We start from the raw sequence: 14,883 nt of genomic DNA, 5'->3' as shown, positions 1-14,883 counted from the left end.
CAAGTAAAGTAAGTTGTAGTTGGAAAAATTACTTTCATGAGAATGACAGTATCTTTGTAAGGAAATATTATTAACCACTGCTAAATTATAAGGACAGTAAGTCTATAAGAAAACGAGTAAAGTAAGTTGTAGTTGGAAAAATTACTTTCATGAGAATGACAGTATCTTTATAAGGAAATATTATTAACCACTGCTAAATTATAAGGACAGTAAGTCTATAAGAAAACGACAGTCCAGTTCTATTAAATTTAAAGATACAAAAAGCCATCGATTTCCCGCTTCATAACAATAAACTTTGGCGGAAGGAACTGATGCATTTCTGAATCTAGGTCCTCTGCATCTAGGTATGGAGGACCTGACAAACAACCCATGATAGAGAATTAATCCAAGCAACATATTGAGAAATGTAAATGACATTAAAAACTCTCAGACATTTAGAGGAAAATGAGTAATTACGTGAACTAGTGGCAAGCATAATGGTACAACATCTAGCTGCAAAGACCCCATCAACAAATTCCTATGGAGGAATGGAGCGACTTCAACATTCATGGACTAACCTCAACCATAGCTAGAGAAAAAGAAAAATACTTAGCGAAGAAATCAGTTACGTAGAGGGTTTCTCTATAGAAGAACCCGAGACCCAATTCCAGAACGATAAGCGAAACAATAGAGCCCAACACCTTCGTCGGATGAGCTTAATTCGGTGCGTACTCCTCAACGTCGTTCGATCTAGTGAACGCAGGTGTGCGGTTGATGCTGCACATGCATCCACGCACCAAACACAATCTAGCAATCTAGCATCCGAATTTGGTAACTGTGGATTTTAATCTATTTTTAAAATAAAAAATAATAAAATACAAATTAAAGTATTTGATTATCTTCTTTTCATACTTGAAAAAATGAACCAGAAAAATATACTAGAATCATATTTATATTATATTTACTTTATATTTATCTTACTAGACCTAAAGTTGTGAAATAAATCCCTTATAAATAATCAAGCTTTAAATAGATTTAAAGCGGTAACATATTATATAAACTATAAAAACTAAGATTCATATTTTTTATTTAACTTATAAACCATCTGTTAAAATTCACTTTCAAAGTTATGTGTGAAGTACGAGAATGTACTAACTTACTAATTGCTCTTTAGGAAAAAAGAAGTTTATAATTAAAAAATTATATAATTTTTAATATTAATTTAACTCTAATAACTATACTTCATTTGTTAATAGAAGATATCCCGTATGGTTAGGAGAGTTTAATGATAATATCTTCACTCGGGTTCTAATTACATGAGAGGAGAAGTTGTATATCTCATGATGCAACTATGATGTATATGTATAAGGTATGTATAGGTCCATGATGTATATGTATGAGGTATATAGGGCTCCCTATGTATATGTCATGGTTTCACACCCCTTTAAAAAAAACTATAACTCGTTTAAAATTCTAATTTCATTTAATAAAGTTTTTTACATTTTCATTTTCATTTAATATAGATATTTTCTCCTATTAATTACATAATCATAACATCTCATATATTAGTTTGTATGTATTAGTGGGTGGTTGGGACGGTGCAATAATGCCCTCCCCATCCAGGTTCACGTTTATACATGTTGGGTTGTTGTCCGTTGACACAACATTTGTACAGATAATGTATTCAATGAGGATGATGTAACATGCTGGGTTGCGATTGACACAACGTTTGTATGGATAATGTATTCAGTGATGTAATATAATGCTTCTCCTGTGGGGGATTATCCCCTTAAAAAAAACATCTCATATATTAGATATCATTTTGGGATTTAACTACATTAAATAAATCATTCACTGTTTAAACCCCTAATACTTAAAATCTCATATATTAATAACTAATTACATAAACATCACATTTAAAAAATAACTTCAACTAATTACATAAACATCACATTTAAAAAATAACTTCAGAATCACTAAATTAATAACTAATTACATAAACAGAACATTTGAAAAATAACTTCATTGTATTAGAAATAGTAATCCAATTACAAAGATTACAAAATGTTGTGCATGCTCGATCCAGGCAACTAAATTAACCAATAAATTACTCCAAGAAACAAAGCCTGGCTTTGCTACGAAACTCCAAACTCAGTACATCCCTAAATTACCCATCAAATTACTCCACAAAACTAAATTACCTAGCAGATCACTACCGCAAACAAACAGATTACTCTCCCAAACAAACTAGGGCTTTCTTAAATATCAATCCAATTACGTAACTGCAAACCCACTGCATCCCGAAATGATCCGACAAATTAATCCAGGAAACTAAATTACCCACCAAATAACTCCACAGAACGAACCATGGCCTTAAATCTCGACAGTTGCTGCAGATACGAAGATACCGGAAGTGCTTTCTGGACCACCACTAAGCCACTTGCCCCATTGTGTAGCACTAAAATAATAGGAATGAAATCGTGGGACAGAGGCCACAACAGACCAAACATTTTTCTCACCATCATACTTGAGCACCTCTTGTCCACTGAACGCGTACAACTCCCCAGACGAGGAAGTAACCGCAATACTTTTCCAGTTATATCCGAATCTCCACATATCTTCCCGCATTCTCCAACTTCTCGCTCTCGGATCGTAAACTTCTGCAGTCCTGTTCAGTTGCCCTCCGCTTATCACCATAAATTTACCTTCCATGAAAACACCGTGGCATGCATGGCCGTGTGGTTGGTTCATATGAGGCAGAATCTCCCATGTGTTTTTCTCCACGTCATAAACTTCAGCAGCGGCCAGAGGAGTATCCCTGTCATTGATCCCGCCAGCCACGTAGACAAGTCCTGTGGAAGAAGAGACAGAGCAGGCAAAGTAGTATCGAGGTGTGGGCATGTCAGATCCGCGGCTCCAACTGGCGGACTCAAAGTCATAAATGTACACACTCTTCATCAGACTCATGTCGTGGTTACTTCCATTGTATCCACCTATGAGGACCAACTTTCGATTCACAGCCACGCACTTACACCGTCGTGGTATGCCAGCGAAGCGGGCATCGTCAATGGGAGGTAGGTTTTCCCAGGTGCGCTTCACAGGGTCATATACCATTACTACGCATGCATAATGGTGATCATGACGACCGATCCGGTATTTTCGAATCAAGCAGAGCAGGTACTCACTTACTCGTGATATTTTTCTATCTTCATAGAATTTAGGGCTACTCACCGTAGCCTCCCAACTTCGGCAGACACCTTTCAACGTATAGAGTGATTTGTAAGGTACTCTCAATAAGCACTCACGAACGATATCATTTGGAATAAGCTCCATTAGACCACTTCAAATGCACCTGTTTCCCAATGGCCTTTACTCAAAGCTTCAGAGATCCAAGACTCTATAAAACAATGTGTTTCAAAGCTTCAGAGATCCAAGACTCTATAAAACAATGTGTTTCTTCAACGTCGTACATTTATAGATTTAGTATTCAAATCACCCATTAAAATGGGTTCCTTGTCTTACAAACAAGGGGTCTCATACACCTGGGTGCTTTGACTGTGATCTTAAAATTGGATAATAATAATAATATAGAGTGAGGCATTAACCTCACTAATAGACGGAATATATATATATATATATATATATATATATTTTAAAGTTGTTAAGGTGATTTTTACCATTAAATTAATTAATTAAGCGTGTAATACAAAGATGAGTTATAATTTTTTTAGTATATGGTATTGAAACTTGCAGTATTTTGACCTTAAAATTGGATAACACCTATAATATGGTAAAAAAAATTGTTAGATGTTTATTTTTAAATCATATATCAATTTTTTTATATAATAATAATAATAATAATAAAGTTAAATTAATTTTTGTAATAATTTGAAATCTTGGAAATATGTAATGTACCATAAGTGAAGTGTCTTGATGCTTATAGAAGTTTACTAGATAACCTTAAAACACGTTAATGGAGTCACAAGTTGACATTTTCACATATTCCTTAACATGGACTATATCTTCGCACTTCATATAAATTTTGAGTTTTTTTATTTTTTATTATTTTTTATGTTAAAATATTAAGTTATACCCACCTCACATAATTAGCTAACTACCCTAGATCCATGTTAACTTCGGATCCATGAAAGGCCTAGAGGGATGAAAACTTTGGAGGCACAAACCTCTTTTATGAGTGCAAAACTTAAGAAAATGTTTGTACCTCTAAGAAATTGAGTTAGCATGGATTTAGGCTTGTTTAATATTTTTATTTATTTTATTTATTTTTATTTATTTTTTTTCACTTCTGGTTCACGGATACCCGGGTCAATGGGTAGCCGCTACATCCAGGGTTGTTCAACACTGAGTGGACGCACCCGAAGGCATCAACACCCCTAACCCGAAGAGCTTTCGGGATTCGACCCTATGACCTCCCATTGGCGAGGCACTTGATTTGACTAGTTGAGCTAACTCTTGGGGCTAGGTTGTTTAATTATTAATAATAATCTTATTTCTATATAATTTAACGAAGTCAAAATGTTTATATATATATATATATATATACACACACACACACACAAACACTTTGACTGAATCAAAATGTTTAGATAACCTAATGTAATAGGAAATTACAATATCTCTTCCATACTATGCTCTCTCACCACAAAAACTAATAAAATCGCATTAAATATATATTTTTATAAAATAACTTGATTGTGAAGTGATAAATGGTTTTGGGAAATGTGATATTGACTAGTCATGGTATTACCCCATGTTATGTATTGTAACAAAGTCTATTTACAAGTTAATAATATCTATGGTAAAGTGGGGGTGAGTGAACATCCATAGTTAAAAATCTTGTTGCCCACCCTCTTCAAAATAAAATAAAATAAAAATAATCCTATATTAAAGTATAATTTCTATGTTATTTTTTTATATCATTTTTTGTCGTGTAGTTAATGGATATTTGAAATAAAAATAAAAATAACCTTATGTTAAAATAAAAATTCTAAGTTATTATTTTTTATTATTAATTTTTGTTGGGTAGTTAAGGTAAACTTGGTTAAGTGCTCCAAGTTTTTGGGAATCCATGGTATTACTCATGGTATTTGGTATTTGTATCCTGAGATATTTTGCATCTCAAGATATCTTATCCCTTTCCACACATGATAGATTCAAAGTTAAAATGGATATAGTATTGCAAGTATTAAGTTTTTATGTGCCTATTAATGAGATTTAAATATGATTAAAAATTTATTATTTTAATTTTTATAGTAAAATAAATATGAATTTATAGATACTATTTATATCTTGTATAATTTAATGTGATAAAGGGTTTAAATATATCTAAAAAATAGTTATAATATTTGTTTTCTTTTACATTTTGCTATTTTAAAATTGAATTCAAATAAAATATTTATAAAATATTTTGATTGTGAAATGAGCCATGATTTTTGGGATGTAATTTATATTTTAATGTGATAAATAGTTTAAATATATCTCAAAAATAATTATAATTTTATTTTTCCTTTTAGATTTATTACTATAAATCTGAATTCAAATAAAATATTTTTAAAATATTTTAATTGTAAAATGAGATATGGTTTTTGGGATGTGGTATTGATGAGTCATGGTATTGGTGGTCCTGTAACAAAGCCTATTTACATGTTAATATGGTAAAGTGAGTGTGAATATTCATGATTGAAAATATTGTTATATTGTAAGTCTATTGTAGGTATTAAAGTTTTTATATTCTTATTAATTAAATTTAAATATAGCTACAAAACCATTATTTTAATTTATAAGGTAAAATGGATCTTAACTTATAACTAATGATTATACCCATATTCTAAGGAGGCGGAGGAGTTGTGGGAAAGTTATGATTATAAAATTGACTTTAAATAAAATATTTATAAAATATTTTAATTGTAAAATGAGATATGGTTTTTGGGATGTGGTATTGATGAGTCATGGTATCTATGGTCCTTTGGTATTGATGGTCCTGTAACAAAGCCTATTTACACCCTAATAATATCTATGGTAAAGTGACTATGAATATTCATGATTGAAAATATTGTTATATTGTAAGTGTATTGTAAGTTTTAATTTTTTAATATTTTTTTTAATTTAAATATAGTTACAAAACCATTATTTTAATTTATATGGTAAAATAGATCTTAAATTATACGTAATGATTATATATTAGATTTTATTACTATAAAATTGAATTCAAATAAAATATTTTAATTGTAAAATGAGATATGGTTTTTGGGATGTGGTATTGATGAGTCATCTAGTTACACACTAATAATATCTATGGTAAAGTGAGTGAATATTCATCATTTAAAAGGAAGCTATAATATCTATGCTAGAACAACTCTCGAAGTAGGATTGGACCGTTCGGAAGCTCAGAAACACCGACTGGAACAACTAAATGAATTAGATGAAATTCGTTTAATGGTTATCCAGAGAGCTACTGCGATTCAACAGGAAATAACAAAATTGCATGATAAGTTTATTAAGACTAAGATGTTTCATAAAGGGGATCGGGCATTACTATTTAATGGGGAGCTTTGCTCTCGTTGGATGGGGCCTTATGAGATTGATGAGGTATTTGATAATGGAATTGTCACAATTGTCACAATTGATGATACACATGCTTATTTTATTGTAAATGGACATCGTCTCAGATTGTATCACCATCCGGCCTCTAAAGATGCCTTCATCAAACATCTCTATGATAAATCTGGTTTGAAGGTTGTTAGTGCAAAGAATAACTCCTCTGCATCCTCTGGTTTAAAATAAAATAAAATAAATAAATAAAATGCATACATACATACATACATACATACATACATACATACACACACACACACACACACACACACACACATATATTCTTACCACTCAATATTTTCTTTTGCAGGTACTACCACTCGTGTTTAAATCCTATGGAGGCAAGAAAATTTTCTAAGTACCCGGCGTTGTTACTCCTTTGGTGTTGTTACTCCAATGTTGTTATTCCTCCAGTGCTACTACTCCATGGCGAAAATTTTCTAAGTACCTGATGTTGTAACTCCTCAGATTCCATTACACCACCAATGCGGTTACTCCTTTATGTTGTTGCTCCACCAGATAAGTGCTTGGGGAGGAGGTAGAACTATAATTAAAAATGGTGGCATAATCAATTTCAACAATGATTCATCGATGTCATCATAAAAAAACCTTTTCCAATGTCCACTCTACGATTCTTTACTTTGCACATTTATCAATAGATAATAGATTAAATGAACTGGTCCTTTGGAAGTCTATAGAGTAATTACCATGATGCCCCCCATTATTTCCATAACCTGCCATGGATTTTTCACATCTTTCTAAAAATCACCATTCGTACACCCCGCTATCACCATTTCTTATGCCTTTCTACAAAAGTTACCTACCGATACTCCATCCTAATGAGAAATCTGCTACTCTCAAGTGTTTCTACTGAGCTATAGCGGAATGGGTGGAGCGGCTGTGAGACATGAACTAGAGAGCACAATTTTGGTCCTCAGTAACGCAGATGTATGGCAAGTGTTTGTAAATGTAGGCTGGGGCATATATTTTTGAGAGATTGTGATGAGACTATTACAACTGAATTTACATTGAACTTGGAAAAAGATCATTCTAGAGTTCGGGATCTCAATATCCCTATCACAGAGGAAACCATCTCAGCCGTCAGTGACTACCACAGGAAGGGAAGAAATGGTTTTCACGGAAGGCTCCCTTGACGTAGTTCCCAGAAATATTTTTACAAGCTAGAGAAACATAAATTCAAAAAGGAAGAAGGTATGAGCGTACGTCATTACCTTATCCTTGGGGTGAAGTTGCATACTTCATGTTAAGATACATTACCTGCCAATGACATTTTACGATGATGTTCAACTATCATTTTAAACTGTTAGAGTCCCTTCGCTTCCGACATGGGCAAATTCATTAACTTAATATGCCTTTCTTCCTCTAGAAAAGTCTTCAACTTATGGCGCAATATGTGCATTGCTCTCGACAAATATTAGTAGTCCTCACGAATCACAGGTTGGTTTGGCTACTGGTAATTCAAGCGTTGGCTCAAACTCCTGTTTCTTAGCCACAGTTCGTTGAATTGTTGGAAGTAGAACTGGAGGGTATTATATCTACAGAGGCGGAGGATGGCAAGGGCTCAGCCGAAATGGAGGGACAAGAACCAACATCACCTTTTAACTCGATCAAAATGGAAGACACCACAACTGATGCTGCTCCACAAGAAATAGCATCACTTGTTGGATGAGTTGAGATGTAATATTTCACGACCAATGTTGTCCCACAAGAACCAACATCGCCTAGTGTCTCAGTCGAGATGGAAGATGTTACACCCGATTCTTCCCCACAAGAACCAGCATTTCATGTTGGCTCAGTTGAAGTGGAAAGGATGGAAATTGAGGACATGGTTGATGCTGCTTCAACATTAGTTGATAATATTTTTGGAGAACTGCCACCATGACCACTGGAACAAATAAACCTGCGGCCTGAAGAAGAGAGTGTAGGTGGTGCTGTTTCACAAGAACCAACACCACCCATCCAAGAAAATTTGAGGTCTAAAGAAGCAAGTGTAAGTGGTGTTGTTACACAAGAACCAACACCACCCATCCAAGGAAACATGGGGTCCGAAGTAGAAAATGTAAGTGGTATTGTCACACAAGAACCAACACCACTAACAGAAGAAACCCTGTCATCGGTAAAAGAAAAATAACCTACACTTGACACGATTCTTTAGGAACCACAAGGAGAATCGAACAAAACAAAAAATGTAGAAGCTGAGAGGCATGACTTAGGGAGTACAGTCCAGACAGAAATGAGAGAAGATGTTATTCATTCTTACATTCCTACAACTCTACCAAGAGGGGCAAGGAAATATCAGACTCCTCGATGCTCAAAGGAGGAAAAAATTATTCCCCTAGTTTTAAAATTTGTTGGTACAAGGTTTAATTCAATGGTTGAGGTAGTCACTCAAGTGTCGATGCCCATCATTGCACAGACAGAGAAATTTGGAAACATGGGCATCATCTCTGGTACACAAGGACCGGTGTTGGCTGAGGAATAGATTGAAGAAGCGATGATGGATTCTAGCCCTAAAGAGCCACCACGGGAAGACATTCATGTTTGTAGGTTTTAACCCCATACATAAATTTCCTACATATGAATTCTAAAAGACAGAAAATAACGATAGCGAGAGAATAACACATAAAACATATATACACAGAGATTTTCCCTTGGATCCAAAAACCGAGACTACCAGCTTGATTTTTCATTATGTTCCTTTCAATGTTACAATACATATCAATACATGCTAAAGCATCCAATACCATGGAACGAAAAGCATTGTGCCCAAAACCATGTCAAAAGTCATGCACAAAACCATAGCTAGGTCCACCCACCTAATATAGGGTCCATAAAATTTTCTCCATGGCATTGCCCGGGACCCGGTAGAGGGGGGCTAACCGCCCACCTCAAACCCCCATTGACCCCCCCGCTCCCCAATCAGCGCAACAAAAGGGGGCCTTCGGCCCCCCTCTACCCCCCCACTAACTAGGTGGGCTAGTCATTGAAAGAATATAACACAACCCAACATTCTCCCACTTGTTGTTTTCTTTCCACAGGGGACCACACAAGAGCTTAGTCATTTATCCAACCTTGTAATGCCCACTTTTTATTTACACCAAGAGAACTTATCAGAGCTCACATATTTTGTCAGTGCATGTGCAATATTCTTCAAAGTGTCTACCTCTACCAGCAAGACATTTTTGTCTTCTATCATATCCCTCACAAAGTGATACTGAACATCAATGTGCTTTGTCTTTGAATGGTAAGCAGGGTTCTTTGCCAAGAAAATTGCATTGTGGTTTTCACAGTCTATCCTTATAGCTCCCTATACTAACCCCATACTTGAACACAATCTCTACAACCAAAATGATTCCTTGCTTGCATGAATGGCTGCCATGTACTCTACCTCTATAGTTGATAGTGCCACTACAATTTTTTTCTTACTCATCCAACTCACTACACCTCCAAATAGGTTAAACACATACCCACTTGACAATTGAGTCTTCAAATCTTGGGTAATTTCTTTTTCATTTCCAACTAGCAACATATCATCCACATACAAGAGCAGATAAATAACATGTCACCAATTAATTTAAAATACACACAATCATATGCTTTTCTTCTGGTGAAGCCAAGTACCTGTATAAATGTATCAAATTTCTGATACCACATCGTTAGTGGCTATTTTAACCCATACAAAGACTTTTTTAACTTGTATACCAGTTCTTTCTGACCCTTCACCGCAAAGCCTTCAAGTTGCTTCATGTAGATCTCCTCTTCTAGATCCCCGTGACAAAATGTTGTCTTCACATCCATTTGTTCTACCTCAAAATGAAAAGTAATAGCAACACATAAAAGTAATCTAATAGAATCTACCTTGGAAACAGGAGAACAAATATCACAAAAATCAATTCCCTACACATGGGAATAACCTTTTTCTACCAACCGAGCTTTGTATTTCTCCACCTTTCCTTCTTCATTTGTCTTATTCTTGAACACCCATTTGCTGCCATTGGGTTTCCTTCCAACTGACAAGTCCACAGGATCCCAAGCCTCATTTTTGTGCAAAGATTCCATTTCATCAACCATGGCCTCTTTCCAGAGTTTGCTATCCTCTGAATCTACTGCTTCCTTCACAGTTCTAGGATCATCATCAGTAATAGATAAACAAAATTTGAAGAGAAAGCAGATGGACTTTACTTTTTTGGCTGCCTTCTTTCTCTAACTGATCTTTTCACAATCAGTGTTTGTGGCTCTTCATCTTCTAATTCCTCTTATGTTGTAGATTCTGATTCTTCCACCTTTAGCTCAAACTCTATCTTCTGAGGTTCCTTTGGTTTGAATTCATGTTTAATAACATCTTTCACCTCTCTAAACACCACATATTGGTTGTACACAACCTTCCTTGTTACTGTGTTCCAAAGTTTATAACCCTCTAAACCAGCCTTATACCCAATAAAGAAGCACTTTTCAGATTTACTATCCAACTTTGTTATTTTCTCCTTTGGAACATGTACATATGCATCACATCCAAATACCTTTAGATGTGAAAGAGATGGTTTCTTACCAGTTTATGAGCACCAGTATTGTAGCAAGAATGCTACAACTCCTAGGCTACCAGCTTTACTTTATCAACCTGGGGTTCCTACAAACTTGGAGGTGACAGTGCTATATACACAAGTTAAAGTGATGGTTCTCCCTTTTGTCACAGTTCACCTAACGAGAGACCATTGGGGTTTTCAAGTCAAACTTTTATGGAGTCAAAAGAAGCTTGGTTTCTTGATGGAAGAAAGGGAAATCTACTTTAAGTGGGATCTACTCTACTGCAATAATGAAAAAAGATCGAATTTCAATGCTAAATCACACCATTTCCTAATTAACTGCCAAGAAACTATGCTTTGAAATAATGCTAAATTAACATGAAACAAATGATATTATTTAAGAATGGAAGTAAAAAGCATCAAACATCACTAATGTGCAAGTAAAGGGACTGAAATAACTCTGATGTTGTCTTTTTATCTTTTCATGCAAAATCAAGTATGCAATCTAATTTCTTTTGGTGATGTGGCAGGTGAATTAAGGATGTTGGAGGATGTCTAGAAGGGTTAGGAAATGGTTAGAAGGTGTGGGAGACCCTTGGTAGACCTTATGACTTCCTAGAGGTTTTCCCTCAATTCGGCCTTAAAATAAGCCATTTCAGGAAAACCTACAGGATGTACTAGAAACCTACAGGATTCCCTATATCCTGCAAGATACAACAGAGAGAAAAATTATAGGTGTTTGATGTGATGGAAGGCTTATGGAAGGTGGTAGATGAGTGGAATGAAATGAGGAAAGGTCTAGGATCACTCATAAGTCAACAACAAGGATAGGAGATGGTTGGATTCGCTCAATGTGCTTGGAAGAATTTCTATGTAAAATGATGAAAACTAGTGAAGGCAATAGTAAAAACAAGGAATGACTATGGTGGATGAAGTGGAAGGTGGTTGCTGGCTATGAAGTCTCTGTCTACTCCTGAAGCACTTGCTCTGCATAAAACATGTATAATTTCCAAAAATCTATGTGAACAAGAAGCATTCTCGTAAGCTAGAAAAGTAGAATTAATGAACTAACTACCTACATTATGCATGAGGAAAGTTGCTGAAAGGAATGATATTGACTGCAAGAATGAAGATAGAATAGATGGAGATGAAATCCTACATTGCAAAATTGATCAAATGCTAACTTAAATAGAGTAAACTCTAAAGCTCATGCAAGAAATAAAAATCTGTGTTTTTGGGGCTGCATTGGGGTCCCTTCCTCAAATCATGATCCCAAAGGGAGGAAATGAGGCCAAGACACCTACTGATAGCCTTGTGGTACTCCTTTTATCCCTACTAACCTACTACTAAAGTAAGGCACAAATGGAAGGAAACTAATAAACAACCAATCCAATCTACACTACTTGCAATGAAAATACATCTAAAGGCAAATTAATAATGAAGCTATTAGACTAATCTAAACATATAGATACAATAAAGAGGAGCCTTGGATGCTAGGGTTGGGCCCTAACCCAAGAGCTTTAGCCCTTTGAGTTAACTCAGTGCTGGCTGAAAACAAAACTCATTCTTATTACCAAAACATAAAATTACATCAATAAAGCTTTCACAAGTCTGAAGCTCGAAAATAACTTAGAGTTTCGAAAGAAAAATTCAAATCCTAATGAGGCTCTAGGCCTCTCTAATTATACAACTGAAGTCCCCAACGAATTCTTTAAAATTAGGGAGGCTTGACTCCCAAACTCGAGATAAATTAGCTATTTTCCTCTCACTTGCTCGACTTCCTTCTAATCCTCATGACTTGGCTACTTGCACTCCGAGCTCGTGTGATAAATGGAGGAATACTCAAATGGGGGAGATGTTGGGTTGTGTTATATTCTTTCCATGTAGTTAATAGGGGGTTTGAAGGGCACCCGTAACCCCACTGTATGGGGTCCGTGGCAGCGCGGACCCACCTATGGTTTTGTGCATGATTTTCGCACATGTTTTTTGGATGCGATGGTTTTCGGTCCATGGTATTGGACGCGATGGTTTTCGGTCCATGGTATTGGATGCTTCGACATGTATAAATATGTATTGTAACATTGAAAGGAACATAATGAAAAATCAAGTTGGTAGTCCCGGTTTTGGGATCCAGGGAAAAATCTTTGTGCATATGTGTTTTATGGGTTATGCTCTCGCATTGTTTATTTTCTTTGTTTAAGAATTCGTATGCAGGTAATTTCTGTACAGGGTTAAAACCTACATTTGGTATCAGAGCTGTTTTGGCTTCAAGGGGACGCCTTTGTTGCTGAGGGGTTTCACTCGGGCCTGTGGTAGACCCTGTTCAGTGGGAGATTTGTGAGATCGATTCTGGTGGTGAAAGAAGATGGCGAGCAGTGGAAAGATAGAGATTGAGAAGCTCAATGGTAAGAATTTTGAGTTGTGGAAACTCAAGATGGAGGATCTGTTGGTGGATAAAGATCAGTGGATCGCGGTATATCCAGGTACTAAACCATTGGGAGTGACCGATGAAGAATGGAAGAAGTTGAATCAGAAGGCAAAGAGCACAATATGATTGTGTGTCTCGGATTCAGTATTGTTGAATGTATCAGGGGAAGCTACGACAAAGGTTTTGTGGGTCAAGTTAGGGACTTTGTACCAATCTAAGTCTCTGGTGAATAAACTGTTCCTGTGGAAAAAGCTGTATAACTTGAGGATGAAAAATGGAGACTCGGTGATAGAGCATCTGAATGCGTTCAATACTGTGGTAAGTCAGTTATTATCTGTTGATATTAAAATTTCAGATGAAGATAAGTGCATCAGTCTGTTGTGTTCTCTACCCGATTCGTGGGATAGTCTCGTTATTGCAATAGGTAGCAATGAAACTGCTTTGCAGTTTGATGAAATAGTCTCAGCCTTGCTGACAGAGGAGATGAGACGGAAAAATATGGACAACCAAAATGGTGATGCCTTGTCTGTACGAGGATGGTCCTAGAATAGAAACAAAAATAAGTCATCGAGTGGGAGATCTAATCTAGAGGGAGATCTAAATTTCCAGGAAAACCTACAAAGGTGGTGTGCTGGAAATGCAGAAAGGAAGGGCACTTCAGAAGGGATTGTAAATCTAAAGCTCCTGATAAAGGAAAGGGATCTGATGATGCTCCTTCTGCAGAGGCGAAAACCACCTCAGATGAAGGTGGGGATGTGTACTTGGCTTCTTCAAGTACACATGTAGATCATGAGGCATGGTTGATTGACTCAGGTGCATCCTTTCACTTCACTCCCCATAGAGAGTGGTTCTGCGAGTATGAGAAATACGATGGTGGTGATGTCTTCTTAGGAGATGATAGGAAGGCTAGAATCATTGGTCGGGGAAAAGTAAAGTTGAAGTTGCAAGGTGGAAGGGTTAGAACACTTCCGGGTGTTCTACATATTCCTGCATTGGCCAGAAATCTGATTTCTGTAAGCAAGTTGGATGATGCAGTTGTAAAGACGGTGTTCGAGAAAGATACCTGCAAGATGGTTCGAGGAGCACTGATATTAATGCGGGGAGTTCAGATTGGAACTCTGTACAAGCTGCAAGGTAGCACTGTTGTTGATGGGTGCAATAGTTCTATGGTTCTTGAAAATGCTGTAGAGAATCTAGTGGTCTCTGGAGAGAAGACCATGTTGTGGCATCAAAGGCTTGGACATATTGGAGAGAAGGGCCTTCGAATACTTCATGGTAAAGGTATGGTAGAAGGTATGAATAATATCTCTCTGGATT

At 36.1% G+C, this 14,883-nt stretch overlaps 1 protein-coding gene across 1 annotated transcript; it reads right to left on the bottom strand.

Annotated features, from left to right (window-relative positions):
- Positions 1-2,352: 2,352 nt before the first annotated feature.
- LOC149242631 (F-box/kelch-repeat protein At1g80440-like) lies at positions 2,353-3,312 on the bottom strand. Its single transcript, XM_089370918.1, has one exon. It carries the CDS (start codon positions 3,310-3,312, stop codon positions 2,353-2,355), a length of 960 nt encoding a protein of 319 aa, XP_089227044.1.
- Positions 3,313-14,883: the final 11,571 nt, after the last annotated feature.

Source organism: Pinus tabuliformis, chromosome 8 (assembly GCF_031772625.1).
Source record: "Pinus tabuliformis cultivar Carrire ecotype Pingquan chromosome 8, CPIR1, whole genome shotgun sequence".
In the NCBI taxonomy this organism is placed as follows: domain Eukaryota; kingdom Viridiplantae; phylum Streptophyta; class Pinopsida; order Pinales; family Pinaceae; genus Pinus; species Pinus tabuliformis.
Note: the sequence above shows the minus strand (reverse complement) of the source record. Positions and strands in the feature narration are given on the sequence as shown.

Bases quoted from the DNA above. Each gene is read 5' to 3' on its own strand.
- LOC149242631 (XM_089370918.1), bottom strand. From the start codon at position 3,312: ATGGAGCTTATTCCAAATGATATCGTTCGTGAGTGCTTATTGAGAGTA.